Source organism: Chiloscyllium plagiosum, unplaced genomic scaffold, assembly GCF_037043375.1.
Source record: "Chiloscyllium plagiosum isolate Xiang-an unplaced genomic scaffold, Cpla_swu_hap1 HiC_scaffold_17, whole genome shotgun sequence".
Taxonomy (NCBI): domain Eukaryota; kingdom Metazoa; phylum Chordata; class Chondrichthyes; order Orectolobiformes; family Hemiscylliidae; genus Chiloscyllium; species Chiloscyllium plagiosum.
Genome location: NW_028270155.1, coordinates 45,280,364 through 45,293,886, shown reverse-complemented (window position 1 = coordinate 45,293,886; position 13,523 = coordinate 45,280,364). Strand labels below are relative to the sequence as shown.

The following is a 13,523-nucleotide window of genomic DNA, read 5'->3' as shown; positions in this document are numbered from 1 at the left end:
CTAATTCAGTTCTTGATTTCCAAGTAATTTCTGCCCAAGTCACAGGAGTGCTGAAGCTTATCAGTATTTTCTGGAGATCTACAGGCAAACCTTTCCTTCCCCCACCCATGCACACATTTCTGTTCAAACTTGAAAGAACTCATTCCTCACTGATTATAATTTGACCTGTTGTCAGCTCTCAAATCTACTGTTCCAGAAAAGTGTCTCAAATATTGTCTGAGAATGCATTGTCTTTACTGTTTGAACTATTGTCGATCTCTGAAAATTTCCTTTGCAACTATATTTATAGTGTGATAACTTATCTCAAAATCGATAAATCCACTTGTACTCTCTATGTACCATTATTATTGAGAGGTCTGTACCAAACTATAAGATCTTACATTCTTAGTCATTCATTTTAACCATTGTGCTTTCACTGTGTGATTCTCATACCAAAATCCCTCTTTAGTGCTGTATTTTATCAATATTGGTCCTTTTCTTCCATTCCGAATTTTCCTGTTTTTTTTAATATAGGTATTGTTGATGAAGTGCTATCACAGCCATGACTCTCACCATAGTTTCTTTTAGCTTAAGGTAGAAGGTGTAATATTTTAAAAATATTTGGGGCTGTAATTGTTTCAAAGGCTGCATAATTGTTTTTGTCTGTAGAACCCCCATCTTTGTGAAAGAGCTCCCTCCACTGGAATTGTTCATATTCTAGCTTTTTATTCACAAAGGTAAGAAAGAACAGGCTTAGAATTTGCTGAGACTGGAATACAGACAAGGCAACTGAAATGATCTTAGGTAATTTCAAGCTTTGGTTTTAAATTTTTAAAATCCATTGCATTTGTAGGGGGAGGGAAGGAAACTGGGGTGAAGAGAGGGTGCTGTGAGGCAGCCCATCATTTTGGAGTCATGGGAATGAATTGAGTCATTCTGAAATGGCATGTGTGAAGAGAAGAACAAGAGTATCAATATTGTACTGCAAGGAAGTGGGGAGAACTTCAGTGGAACAGTGAACAAATAAATCCTTATAATAAACACAAGGATGGGAGATAGTGACAAAGGATCAATGTACAATGTCTATCCGACTTAAGCATTGTCATACAATGGTAAAAAAATTGTTCAAAAAGTATTCCTCCGCATTAGAGCAACAATGATGTCTTAGAATTCAATTTTTCTAATAAGGATTTTTTTTTGAAAACAAATCAGTTGTTGGGAAGCAATTGGAGCAATAGAAGTGAAGTTTGATTTTTCAGTTGAGATCTGAAGATGTGGACGTCAGGAATGTTATTGATGGTAGAAAATGGAGCCACGAAGGGTGGTAGCTATTAGGTAAATTGCAAGATACTGATAGTGTTGAATGAAAGAAAATTTGTTATGTTTAATTGGAGAGCATTTGTTTGGTGTCTGACAAGGTCTAGAATTTTCAGCCACTAAACGGAGAAAAAAAATGAAAGTCTTGTGAAATCTGTCATAGCATTGGGGGAAGGTGGGGGAATCTTGAGGAACAGATAAAAATTAATAGTAAAATATTCCATTACAGTGTCCCATAGATGTATTAATGGCCAGATTGAGTCATACCAACCACAGTAGATTAGGGTGGAACATTTTTAGATGATGGACAATTTGGAAATTTATAGCAATTTTTACAGCAAATAAATGCAGAAAAGAAAATAGTAGGATGGTAGCATAAAATCTTTGAGTGTTCGTAGATAAAAGGGTTCCCATCAATGCTATTGTGCTTGCTCAGTTAGAATGGGGTCAGTAGCTCAGTTGGCAGAACATCTGGTTTGCAATGCAGCGTAATGCCAATAGCGCAGACTTACTTTGATGAATTGGTAACTATGAAGGACTTTCCTCCTCAACCTGTCCCCTTGCCTGAGGCATGGTGGCTCTTTGGTTAAGCCACCACCAATCATTTTTCTCCAGTGAGAGAGCAGCCCGATGATCTGGTAAGGCTATGACAACCTTCAGTTCGAGCAATCTACGGCTAACACTTGACACTCACGTCCCTCCTCCATCTCTTTAAATATTTGTCCAGACTTTCCTTAGAAGAATTTGTGAATTGCCACAGCCATTCCCTATAGCAAAATATTCTAATAGCTTCATTCATAAAGAAATTTCTGTTATTCTCAACTTCTGCATGTAAGAGGGTTGTGGTGAGATCATTCAGAGGGAACATATCTCCATTAGCAATATACAAAAGAAACTTCAAGATTAATGTTGAAGAAGAGTAGTTGCTGACTAAATAAATGAGTAATGCAATGATCAAAGCAGATAAGTTGTGGCAGCAGAAATTGAAAGAAGGAAATGGAAGAAAAATAAACAAATTTTCAAGAGCTCAAATGTCAAGTGCATAGCTAATGACCTAATAATCATTTGATTTATATGGCATGGTTACAAAAATGGGACAGGGATATCATAGCAATTACAGAAGTGTGGGTCAGGGATGGACAGGACTGGCAGCTTAATGTTCCAGATACAAATGTTACAGGAAGGACACAAGGGGAGGCAAGAGAGGAGGGGAATGGCGTTTTTGATAGGGGACAGCTTTACAGCTGGACTGAGGGAGGATATTCCTGGAAAAAATATCCAGGGAAGTTATTTGGGTGGAACTGAGAAATAAGAAAGGGATGATCACCTTATTGGGACTGTATTATAGACTCCCTAATAGTCAGAGGGAAATTGAGAAACAAATTTCTAAAGAGATGTCAGTTATCTGTAAGAATAATAGGGTGGTTATGGTAGGGGATTTTAACTTTCCAAACCTACACTGGGACTGTCATAGGGTTAAGGGTTTAGATGGAGAGGAATTTGTTAAGTGTGTACAAGAAAATTTTCTGATTCAGTATGTGGATGTGCCTACGAGAGAAGGTGCAAAACTTGGGTAATAAGGCAGGGCAGGTGACTGAGGTGTAAGAGGGGAGCACTTTGGGGCCAGTGACCATAATTCTATTAGATTTAAAATGGTGATGGAAAATGATAGACCAGGTCTAAAAGTTGAAGTTCTAAATTGGAGGAAGGCCAATTTTGATGATATTAGGCAAGAACTTTCAAAAGCTGATTGGGAGCAGATGTTTGCAGGTAAAGGGACGACTGGAAAATGGGAAGCCTTCAGATATGAGATAACAAGAATCCAGAGAAAGCATATTCCTGTTAGGGTGAAAGGAAAGGCTGGTAGATATAGGGAATGCTGGATGATGAGAGAAATTGAGGTTTTGGTTAAGAAAAGGAAGGAAGCATATGTCAGGTGTAGACAGGATAGATCAAGTGAATCCTTAGAGTATAAAGGCAGTAGGAGTGTAATTAAGACGGAATCAGGAGGGCAAAAAGGGGACTTGAGATAGCTTTGGCAAACAGAATTAAGGAGAATCCAAAGGGTTTTTACAAATACATTAAGGACAAAAGGATAACTAGGGAGAGAATAGGACCCCTCAAAGATCAGCAAGGCGACTTTGTGTGGAGCCGCAGGAGATGGGGGAGATGCTAAATGAGTATCTTGCACCAGTGTTTACTGTGGAAAAGGACATGGAAGATATAGAATGTAGGGAAATAGATGGTGACATTTTGAAAAATGTCCATATTACAGAGGAGGAAATGCTGGATGTCTTGAAACGCATAAAAGTGAATAAATCCCCAGGACCTGATCAGGTGTACCCAAGAACTCTGAGAAGCTAGGGAAGTGACTGCTGTGACCCTTGCTGAGATATTGTATCATCAGTAGTTGCAGGTGAGGTACTGGAAGACTCACATAGTGCTATTATTTAAGGAAGGTGGCAACAAGCCAGGAAACTTTGGAGCAGTGAGCCTGACGTCGGTGGTGAGCAAGTTGTTGGATGGAATCCTGAGGGACAGGATGTACATGTATTTGGAAAGGCAAGGACTGATTAGATATGGTGAACATGGCTTTATGCATGGGAAATCATGTCTCACAAACTTGATTGAGTTTTTTTGAAGAAGTTTCAAAGAGGATTGATGAGGGCAGAGCGATAGATGTGATCTATATGGACTCCATTAAGGCATTCGACAAGGTTTCCCATGGAGACTGGTGAGTAAGATTAGATCTCATGGAATACAGGGAGAACTCGCCATTTGGATACAGAACTGGCTCAAAGGTAGAAGACAGAGGGTGGTGGTGGAGAGTTGTTTTTCAGACTGGAGGCCTGTGACCAGTGGCGTGCCACAAAGATTGGTACTGGGTCCACTACTTTTCATCATTTATACAAATGATTTGGATGTGAACATAAGAGGTATAATGAGCAAGTTTGCTGATGACACCAAAATTGGAGGTGTAGTGGACAGCGAAGAAGGTTACCTCAAATTACAATGGGATCTTGATCAGATGGGCCAATGGGCTTTGAAGTGGCAGATGGAGTTTAATTCAGATAAATGTGAGGTGCTGCATTTTGGGAAAGCAAATCTGAGCAGGATTTACACTTAATGGTAAGGTCCTCAGGAGTGTTGCTGAACAAAGAGACTTTGGAGTGCAGGTTCATAGCTCCTTGAAAATGGAGTCGCAGGTAGATAGGTTAGTGAAGAAGGTGTTTGGTATGCTTTCCTTTATTGGTCAGAGTATTGAGTACAGAGGTTGGGAGGTCATGATGCAGCTGTACAGGACAGTGCTTGGGAGCCTCCTTTGAAGCGCTTCTGTGATCTTTCCTCCGGCATTTGTAGTGGTTTGAATCTGCCGCTTCCGCTTGTCAGTTCCAGCTGTCCGTTGCAGTGGTTGCTATATTGGGTCCAGGTCGATGTGCTTATTGATTGAATACAGATTCAATCAATAAGCATATCGACCTGGACCCAATATACCGACCACTGCAACGGACAGCTGGAACTGACAACCGGAAGCGGCAGATTCAAACCACTACGAATGCCGGAGGAAAGATCACAGAAGCGCTTCACAGGAGGCTCCCAAGCACTGAGGATGTCACCTAGACAGGGGGCGAAACGTCTGCAACACAAATTCCCAGCTTGGCGAACAGAACCACAACAACGAGCACCCAAGCTACAAATCTTCTCACAAACTTTGGGCAACTTTTTCACTTAGAGGATGGTACGTGTAAGGAATGAGCTGCCAGAGGAAGTGGTGGAGGCTGGTACAGTTGCAACATTTAAGAGGCATCTGAATGGTTATATGAATAGGAAGGGTTTGGAGGGATATGGGGTGAGTGCTGGCAAGTGGGACTAGATTGGATTGGGATATCTGGTCGGCATGGACGGGTTGGACTGAAGGGATTATTTCCAATGCTGTACATCTCTGTGACTCTATGGCTGGTTGGAGTGACTGATTTTTCTCTCGCGTGTTCTGATTTCTTTTCTTTGGCCATGTATAACAGCTTCATCTACAGCAAGAAATTATCTTGCTGTCTTAACTTCCACCCTGTATGTAATGGATTACCATCGTCATTTGTTTATTCTTCAGTGTTTAATATGTATTGATGGAATATTGTATTGCATATTTATTTATATTAGGATTGTTTCTCCAGTTTGACAACTTGGAGGTAGAGATTCGTAAATTACACTGTAATGGTGAACGCATTTTCATTGGTTCTTCTCATAGAGACCTGAAAAGTTTGGATTTATATAGCATCACTCATGACATTAGGATATCCTAGAGCTCTTTACTAAAGTTATTTTGGAAAAAAGTCAGCTATTATCAATGTAGAAAAATATAGTAATTAGAATGCATTATAATAATATATGCAATAATGAGATAATAAACAGGTAAACTCTTGATTGAGGGGCTATTATTGTCCAGGCCATCTGTAAACTCTTCTATTTTTCTAGTGTGTTTATGTTTACCCAAGAGCAAGAATCAGACGCTAATTTCATGTTGTGTTTAAAATAATGGAACCTAAAACAATGCATTTGTTGCTTATTGCTATACTGAGGCCTTCGAGTAAAATTAAGGAGTATTCTGAAAGGCAACCAATCATCCATGTTCTGTGGCTTAGAAAAGTTTCTGTTGACAACCTTTTGAAAGGAGCCATTTGGATCGAATAGCGTATGTTCTCACAGTCTAACTGTTTGGGGCTATCGGCCAAAGGTAATTTTGTTTTTTGATGTTGCAAAGTGTACATTGTTTACTTCGCCATCGTGAAATTAAGCTCTTGGTATGTGTAGAGTGGTTGAACATACCTGTAACCTTGTCTTTCATAATGGAATGAACCTTCCATTCAATGTAATAGTCATACAGCACACAAACAGACCATTTGGTTCAACCAGTCCATACCAGACATCATCCCAAACGAAACTAGTCCCACCTGCCTGCACCTCCGAACCTGTCTTATTCATGTACATATCCAAATGTCGTTTAAACATTGTCGTTGTACCCACATCCACCACTGGCAATTCATTCCACATGTGAGCCACCCTTTGTGTAAAATGTTTGCCCCTCCTGTCTTCCCTCATCCTAATTATGTGTGCCCTAGTTTTGAAATTCCCCATCCTAGGGAAAAGACAACAACCTTTAACATTATCATTACCCCTCATTATTTTGTAAACTTCTTACAGGTTGCCTTTCAAACTCCTCTACGCTGTACTGAAAACTATCCCAGTCTTTCTTTAGAAGTCAAACCTTCCAGACCCAGCAACATCAGCCTAAATCTTTTCTGAACCCTCTGCACCTTAATAATAACTTCCTATAACTGGACAATGTCATTCTCAGTTGTGAGAAAATTTGGCTTTTCTAATACCAGAACTATGCATTCAGTATCAACTTCATATCGTATACAGAATTCAATTTCCTTCCATTAATTAACTTTCTGCCTCTGAGTTTAGGTTGTTTTACCTCTTCAACTCATTTAGTGTCCAGTGAGAGAAGCACCCTCAGTTATAGCTGATTTAAATGTTAATGGAAGTTTTTTTTCATCTTTATATCAGTGAAATTTCAAGACAGACATCAATTTGTATCTTTCTGAATTCAGATGCCAGAGTAGAGGACAAAAATTTTGTCACTGATTTTTTGTTTAACTGGTTAGACCCTATTTGTGTAAAGTTAGATGTGGGAAAAGTATAGGTGATATAATATTCAATACCATAAACATATTAGATGCAAGTTCCTATCTGTCATTGCTGTATTTCTTTAAAACTTCAGTTTCAGCAGTGAATGTGGTGATTGGAGGGTGGTTGCATGATGAAAGGAAAACAGTAGTTGCCCACACAAAAATTGAGGATGATTTAGCTGCTAGTATTTGTGCCCAAGTGTATACAGTCTAGATGTTACATTTGAGAAACTGCTTGTTTGCGGAAGAATAAAATCCTGAAGACAGCAATTTAAGATGACTTGGGCGGGACAAAAGCAATGATGACAAGAGTCCAACATTCTTCCTCAGAAGTTGAGATCTGGAATGTGCTGTCTGAGTGTGGTGGAAGCAGATTCAAAGCAAGGATCTCAAAAGAGAATTGGATAATTTGCTGAAGAGAAAATTATTCGGGTTGCAACAAAAAATACAGGAGTGTGGTAATAGATAAATTATACTTGCTGAAAGCTGGTATGGACATAATGGGACAAATTGGAGCCTTCTATGCTGTAATCATTCTGTTAAATGTTTTTCAGTAACTTAGAGGCCTAAATCCATAAAACATGGCCTCATCAAAGTGTACAGCAAAGACATTGTAAGAGTATTTTTCCCCTAAAAGTAACTTAAACATTGTAATTAAAAATCTTCAAAGGTACATTTGTCATCTGTGTATTTATGTGAAAAATAACCAAATGCTGCTTAGTTTGTCTTCTGAAATTCTGATAGTCACCGGAGACAATGGAGTTATCTCAGATAATGGGATCAATTTACTAACTTTAATCTGGAGATCTGGACTAATGCTGTGGAATGTGAGCTCAGATCCCACAGTGGCAGTTGGGGATATTTACATTAAAAAAAATTAATACATTTTCAGCTTTTTAAAAAAAAATCAGCAAATGGTGACCCATACAACTGCCTAATTGTCATAAAACAGATCAGTAATGCACATTAGGAAAGACCGTCTGCTTTCTTGATCTGATTTAGACTTTGTGACTTCAGACCCACAACAATGTAGTTGACTCTCAATTGTCATCTTGAATTGGCTTGAGTAATCTACTCAGCTGTAATCAAGAAAGTTGGGTTCATCACCCCACTTTGAAGGTGATGAGGGGTAGTCAATAAATATAGGTTCTGACACTGATGATGTTGCTGCATCAGTTAATTAGATTAATTCAGGTGAAAATTGTACCAAAAAGGCACTTATTCATAACTGGACATGCAAATTAATGGTACAAATATGAATTAATGTTTGTTCACTATCAAGAAAAAGACAATTGCATTTATGTAGCTTATTCCATGGTCATCCAATGTTAAAAAGTGCTTCAGTGCCGTTGTATCACTTTTTTGAAGTTTTGTCAGCTTTGTAATGCAGTAAATATTGGAGCCAGTTTAGGCCCAACAAACTCCTACAAATATAAGTTTGATAATGACCAGATAAGCAGCAACACAAAAACAGATTGACAAATTAAATATTTGTAAGAATGCTAGCGATACCCTCTACTCTTGTTTAAAATAGTGTTGTCAGATTCTTTATGTCCTCTTGAGAGGCCAGATGCAGCTTCAGCTTATCCTGTCAAACAAAATATTTAATTGGCTGACACTCCATTACTTCAGTGCTGCACCTTAGTTTTTGTGCTCGGGTTCTGGCACGAATTGAACTCTGTCTTCTGAGTTGCAGGTGACACTATCACCAACTGAGCCATAGTTTGTCATATACATGCATGGAAGTGAATGCATGTTTACTACGGTTGGGAGTAAACATTTCAGTATGCTTGCTATTTTGAGAGACAAGATGGAAGTGAGGATGAGTGAATTTGTTGGTAAAGAATTCTTGGGGAAGAGTGAGTTTGAAAGTGATCTATGTATTTCTGATTCTAGACTATTACATTTAAAATCACTTACATGAGGAACGAATTGGCAAAAGTAGATTGAGAAATTCTAAGATAAGACTGTGGGTAATGGTAAGTGTTTAAATAAAGATTTACTGATTCTCACTAAATACATGCTGAGAAGTAAAGCCTCTATAAGGGAAAAAAAGATTATTCCATGGCTAACTGAAGAGATTTAGAAGGGCAAAAGAAAAAAGTGTACAATATTGCCAGGTATTCTACGCTTGAGGATTGGAAATGTTTTTAGAAAGCAGCAAATGATGAGGAAGATGGAAGGCAAATTAAAATGAGTTAATTAGTCATAATGGGGAACAAATAAATAACAGAGACATTAAACAAATGCATAAGTTGGAAATTAACTCTACAACTTGGGGAGACTTTGACTCAGCCAAAATATTGCCTATTATCTCTGTCATAGTCAAAGATACAAAGTATCGTGGAGAAGTAAAAATCTAATGAAAATGAGAAATTAATCAATTAATTAATTGTAAGTAAAAAAAATGTGACAGAAATTAATGGGCCTAAAGCTAACAAATCTACTAAATTTAGTGGGTTATACAAAATAAGAGAGCTGCAGAAATGGTGGATGCAGTGACTGTGAAAGTATGGTGACATTCTTCTAAGTCAGACATTGGAGTGGAATCTTGGGGTGATTGATATTTTAGTGTGCCCACACCACATGAAAGAATCAAAAAGTAACCTTTTGTGTGGCTGTTTACTGAAATCCATTTGAATAGCCAAATATGCTACATCCACTGGTTCCACTTCACTTATCCTGTTAGCTATATTCTTTCATCATCACAGGGTCAAAATCGTGGATCTTGTGCTACAGTGGGTGTGCCGACAACACATGGACTGCAGCAGTTCATTGTGGAGAGTCATCATCACCTTCTCTCGCTTAATGGGGGAGAGGCAATAAATGCAGGCCAGTCACCAGCAAACTGCCTCCAAGCACCTGCTGAGTTTGCATCTCAGTGGGTGCCCATCTGCTGCTGGACAGTTAGCCTCAGCAGCTGCTGACCCAACTCAGGGAAGGCTGCCTGGAGGCTAGAATGTGATGGCCTGCTGACTTGAAGCCAATTTCTGTGAAATCTCTTTCAGTCTGCCTTCAAGCTGCCCCTGCAGGACCAGGAGGATTCTGCCCAATGTCTCTCCAGGGGAGTTTGTCCTAGAGATTGGCCATCTGCTCACTGAAATTTGGTTTTCACCCAAGTGCTAGAAGTGACTCACAATAATAATTTTGATGAGGAACAGTACATCTGGAATCATTATTTGAAGAAAAATAATGTACTGTTGGAGGGCTGAAATCTACCTATGTATTTTCATGCTTATTTTGTCACTTTTTTTTAAGCTGTCCAGCTATTAATAACTGATCTTTCTACGTGAAAAATAGTAACAGAAAAATGCATGTATCTTTTCATTTAACTTGTTGACTGAGGTTTGTTTTCTTGGATTGGTGTTTCCACAGTGGAATTGGTTTATTGATATGGGGACATATCTGTAACAGTACATAATATTAAGTGACATTTACAAATCAGAGGGTATTGAATTTCATATCTTGTCAGTTAACTCTTACAATGTTCAGGGAATGAATAATCATGTAACTGGCTTTCTTTCTTTTTTCCAGTTGAAGAAAGTGAATCTTCAGAATTTGACTTAAATTGGGACTCGGCAACCGCACGCCCAGGTAATGTCATGTCGTTAATATTTTGCAGAATAATGGAAAAAACAAATTTAAGGCATTACGTATGGCTTAGAATCTAATTAGATATAAGATGTTGCTGTGCAAGGTGGTAACTTCCCTCAAATATTTTGTAAGAATGTCATATGTCTTTTTCAATTCTTCATGTAGCTTTCCTCCATTAATTGGTAATTATGACGCATGATTGTATCATTTTCACCTGATTAAATTCATACTGCTTCAAAGTAGGTTTTGTTTGTGAAGTTTTAATTAGTCATGTTGACTCCAATTTTAGTAGTATTAAGGTACTTTTATGACAATGAACTTTCATATTTGTTTCATAAACGTGCAGCTTTTGGATTGTATCCCTGAGAAATCATGCTATAAATTAATTTCTGTTGGTTACATTGCAATAATTTGTTTTCCTGAATGGTCATTAAGGCTGTGTCCTGAAAATTTAACTTAAAAAAAAAATTGAAATCCTTCACAAATATTCACCCTTAAACATCCAATTCTATTGAGTAAGTGTAATATGTTATTGAGTCTTAAATGTTTTAGTGATACCAACAAATGGGCCAATAGAGATGTGTCTGATATGTGACTAGAATTCCTGGTTTATTGACTGTGGTGATAAGCTATGTATCAACCAATTGTATACAGTCTATACTGATGACTTGAATAAAGGGAGTGATTGCATGGTAGGCAAATTTGTGACAGTGCAAAGGTAGAAAAGCAAGTTGGAAGGAGCATGCAGGTGGTACACAAGGCATTATAGGTTAAATGATTGGACAAAATTTTATATGCCGTATTTGTCAGTATGTTTACCGAGCTGAGTAGTTCGATTTGCAGACGTTTCGTCCCTTGTCTAGTTGACATCTTCAGTGCTTTGGAGTCTCCTATGAAGCACTGTTGTACCGTATCAGCTCGGCAAACATACCCGCAATTATGGCAACCAGCATCCGAGCTACAAATCTTTACCCAAACCTTAAAAATTTTTGTTGTAAATAATGTGGGAAAAATGTGAATTTGTCGCTTTGACAGAAGAATAGAAAACTGAACATGATTTAAATGGAGAGAGATTACAGGTTACTTTAGTGCAGAGAGATGTGGGCAGCAAATTTAAAACATAGAACATAGAACAATACAGCACAGAACAGCCCCTCGGCCAATGATGTTGTGCCGAACATTTGTCCTAGCTTAAGCACCCATCCATGTACCTATCCAATTGCCGCTTTAAAGGTCACCAATGATTCTGACTCTGCCACTCCCACAGGCAGCGCATTCCATGCCCCCACCACTCTTTGGGTAAAGAACCTACCCCTGACATCCCCCCTATACCTTCCACCCTTCACCTTAAATTTATGTCCCCTTGTAACACTCTGTTGTACCCAGGGAAAAAGTTTCTGACTGTCTACCCTATCTATTCCTCCGATCATCTTATAAACCTCTATCAAGTCACCCCTCATCCTTCGCCGTTCCAATGAGAAAAGACCTAGCACTCTCAACCTATCCTCGTACGACCTATTCTCCATTCCAGCAACATCCTGGTAAATTTTCTCTGCACCCTCTCCAAAGCTTCCACATCTTTCCTAAAGTGAGGCGACCAGAACTGCACACAGTACTCCAAATGTGGCCTAACCAAAGTCCTGTACAGCTGCAACATCACTTCACAACTCTTGAATTCAATCCCTCTGCTAATGAACGCTAATACATCATAGGCTTTCTTACAAGCTCTATCCACCTGAGTGGCAACTTTCAAAGATCTATGAACTTAGACCCCCAAGATCCCTCTGCTCCTCCACCTTACTAAGAACCCTACCGTTAACCCTGTATTCCGCATTCTTATTTGTCCTTCCAAAATGGACAACCTCACACTTGACAGGGTTGAACTCCATCTGCCACTCCTCAGCCCAGCTCTGCATCTTATCTAAGTCTCTTTGCAGCCGACAACAGCCTTCCTCACTATCCACAACTCCACCAATCTTCGTATCATCTGCAAATTTACTGACCCACCCTTCGACTCCCTCTTCCAAGTCATTAATAAAAATTACAAACAGCAGAGGACCCAGAACTGATCCCTGCGGAACTCCACTTGTAACTGGGCTCCAGGCTGAATATTTACCATCTACCACCACTCTCTGACTTCAACCAGTTAGCCAGTTTTCTATCCAACTGGCCAAATTTCCCTCTATCCCATGCCTTCTGACTTTCCGCATAAGCCTACCATGGGGAACCTTAACAAATGCCTTACTAAAATCCATGTACACTACATCCACTGCTCTACCCTCATCCACATGCTTGGTCACCTCCTCAAAGAATTCAATAAGACTTGTAAGGCAAGACCTACCCTTCACAAATCCATGCTGGCTGTCCCTCATCAAGCAGTGTCTTTCCAGATACTCATAAATCCTATCCCGCAGTACCCTTTCCATTACTTTGCCGACCACCGAAGTAAGACTAACTGGCCTGTAATTCCCTTTTTTGAACAGGGGCACAACATTCACCACTCTCCAGTCCCCTCGTACCACCCCAGTTGAAAGTGAAGATGAAAAGATCATTGCCAACGGCTCTGCAATTTCCTCTCTTGCTTCCCACGTAATCCTAGGATATATCCCGTCAGGCCCGGGGGACGTCTATCCTCAGGTTTTTCAAAATGCCCAACCCATCTTCCTTCCTAACAAGTATCTCTTCTAGCTTACCAGTCCGTTTCACACTCTCCTCTTCAACAATACGATCCCTCTCATTTGTAAATACTGAAGAAAAGTACTCATTCAAGACCTCTCCTATCTCTTCCGACTCAATACACAGTCTCCCACTACTGTCCTTGATCGGACCTACCCTCGTTCTCGTCATTCTCATGTTTCTCACATATGCATAAAATGCCTTGGGGTTATCCTTGATCCTACCCGCCAAAGATTTTTCATGCCTTCTCTTAGCTCTCCTAATCCC

General features: G+C 39.3%; 1 protein-coding gene across 5 annotated transcripts in view; it reads left to right on the top strand.

Annotated features, from left to right (window-relative positions):
• Nucleotides 1-13,523, top strand: part of znf423 (zinc finger protein 423) — a 379,132-nt gene that overhangs the window by 50,960 nt on the left and 314,649 nt on the right. For all 5 annotated transcript variants that reach the window (XM_087995887.1, XM_087995886.1, XM_087995883.1 and 2 more), the window contains exon 2: nt 10,521-10,580. In XM_087995887.1, coding sequence (XP_087852013.1) covers nt 10,521-10,580 — 60 coding nt within the window. The remainder of the gene's footprint in view (nt 1-10,520; nt 10,581-13,523) is intronic.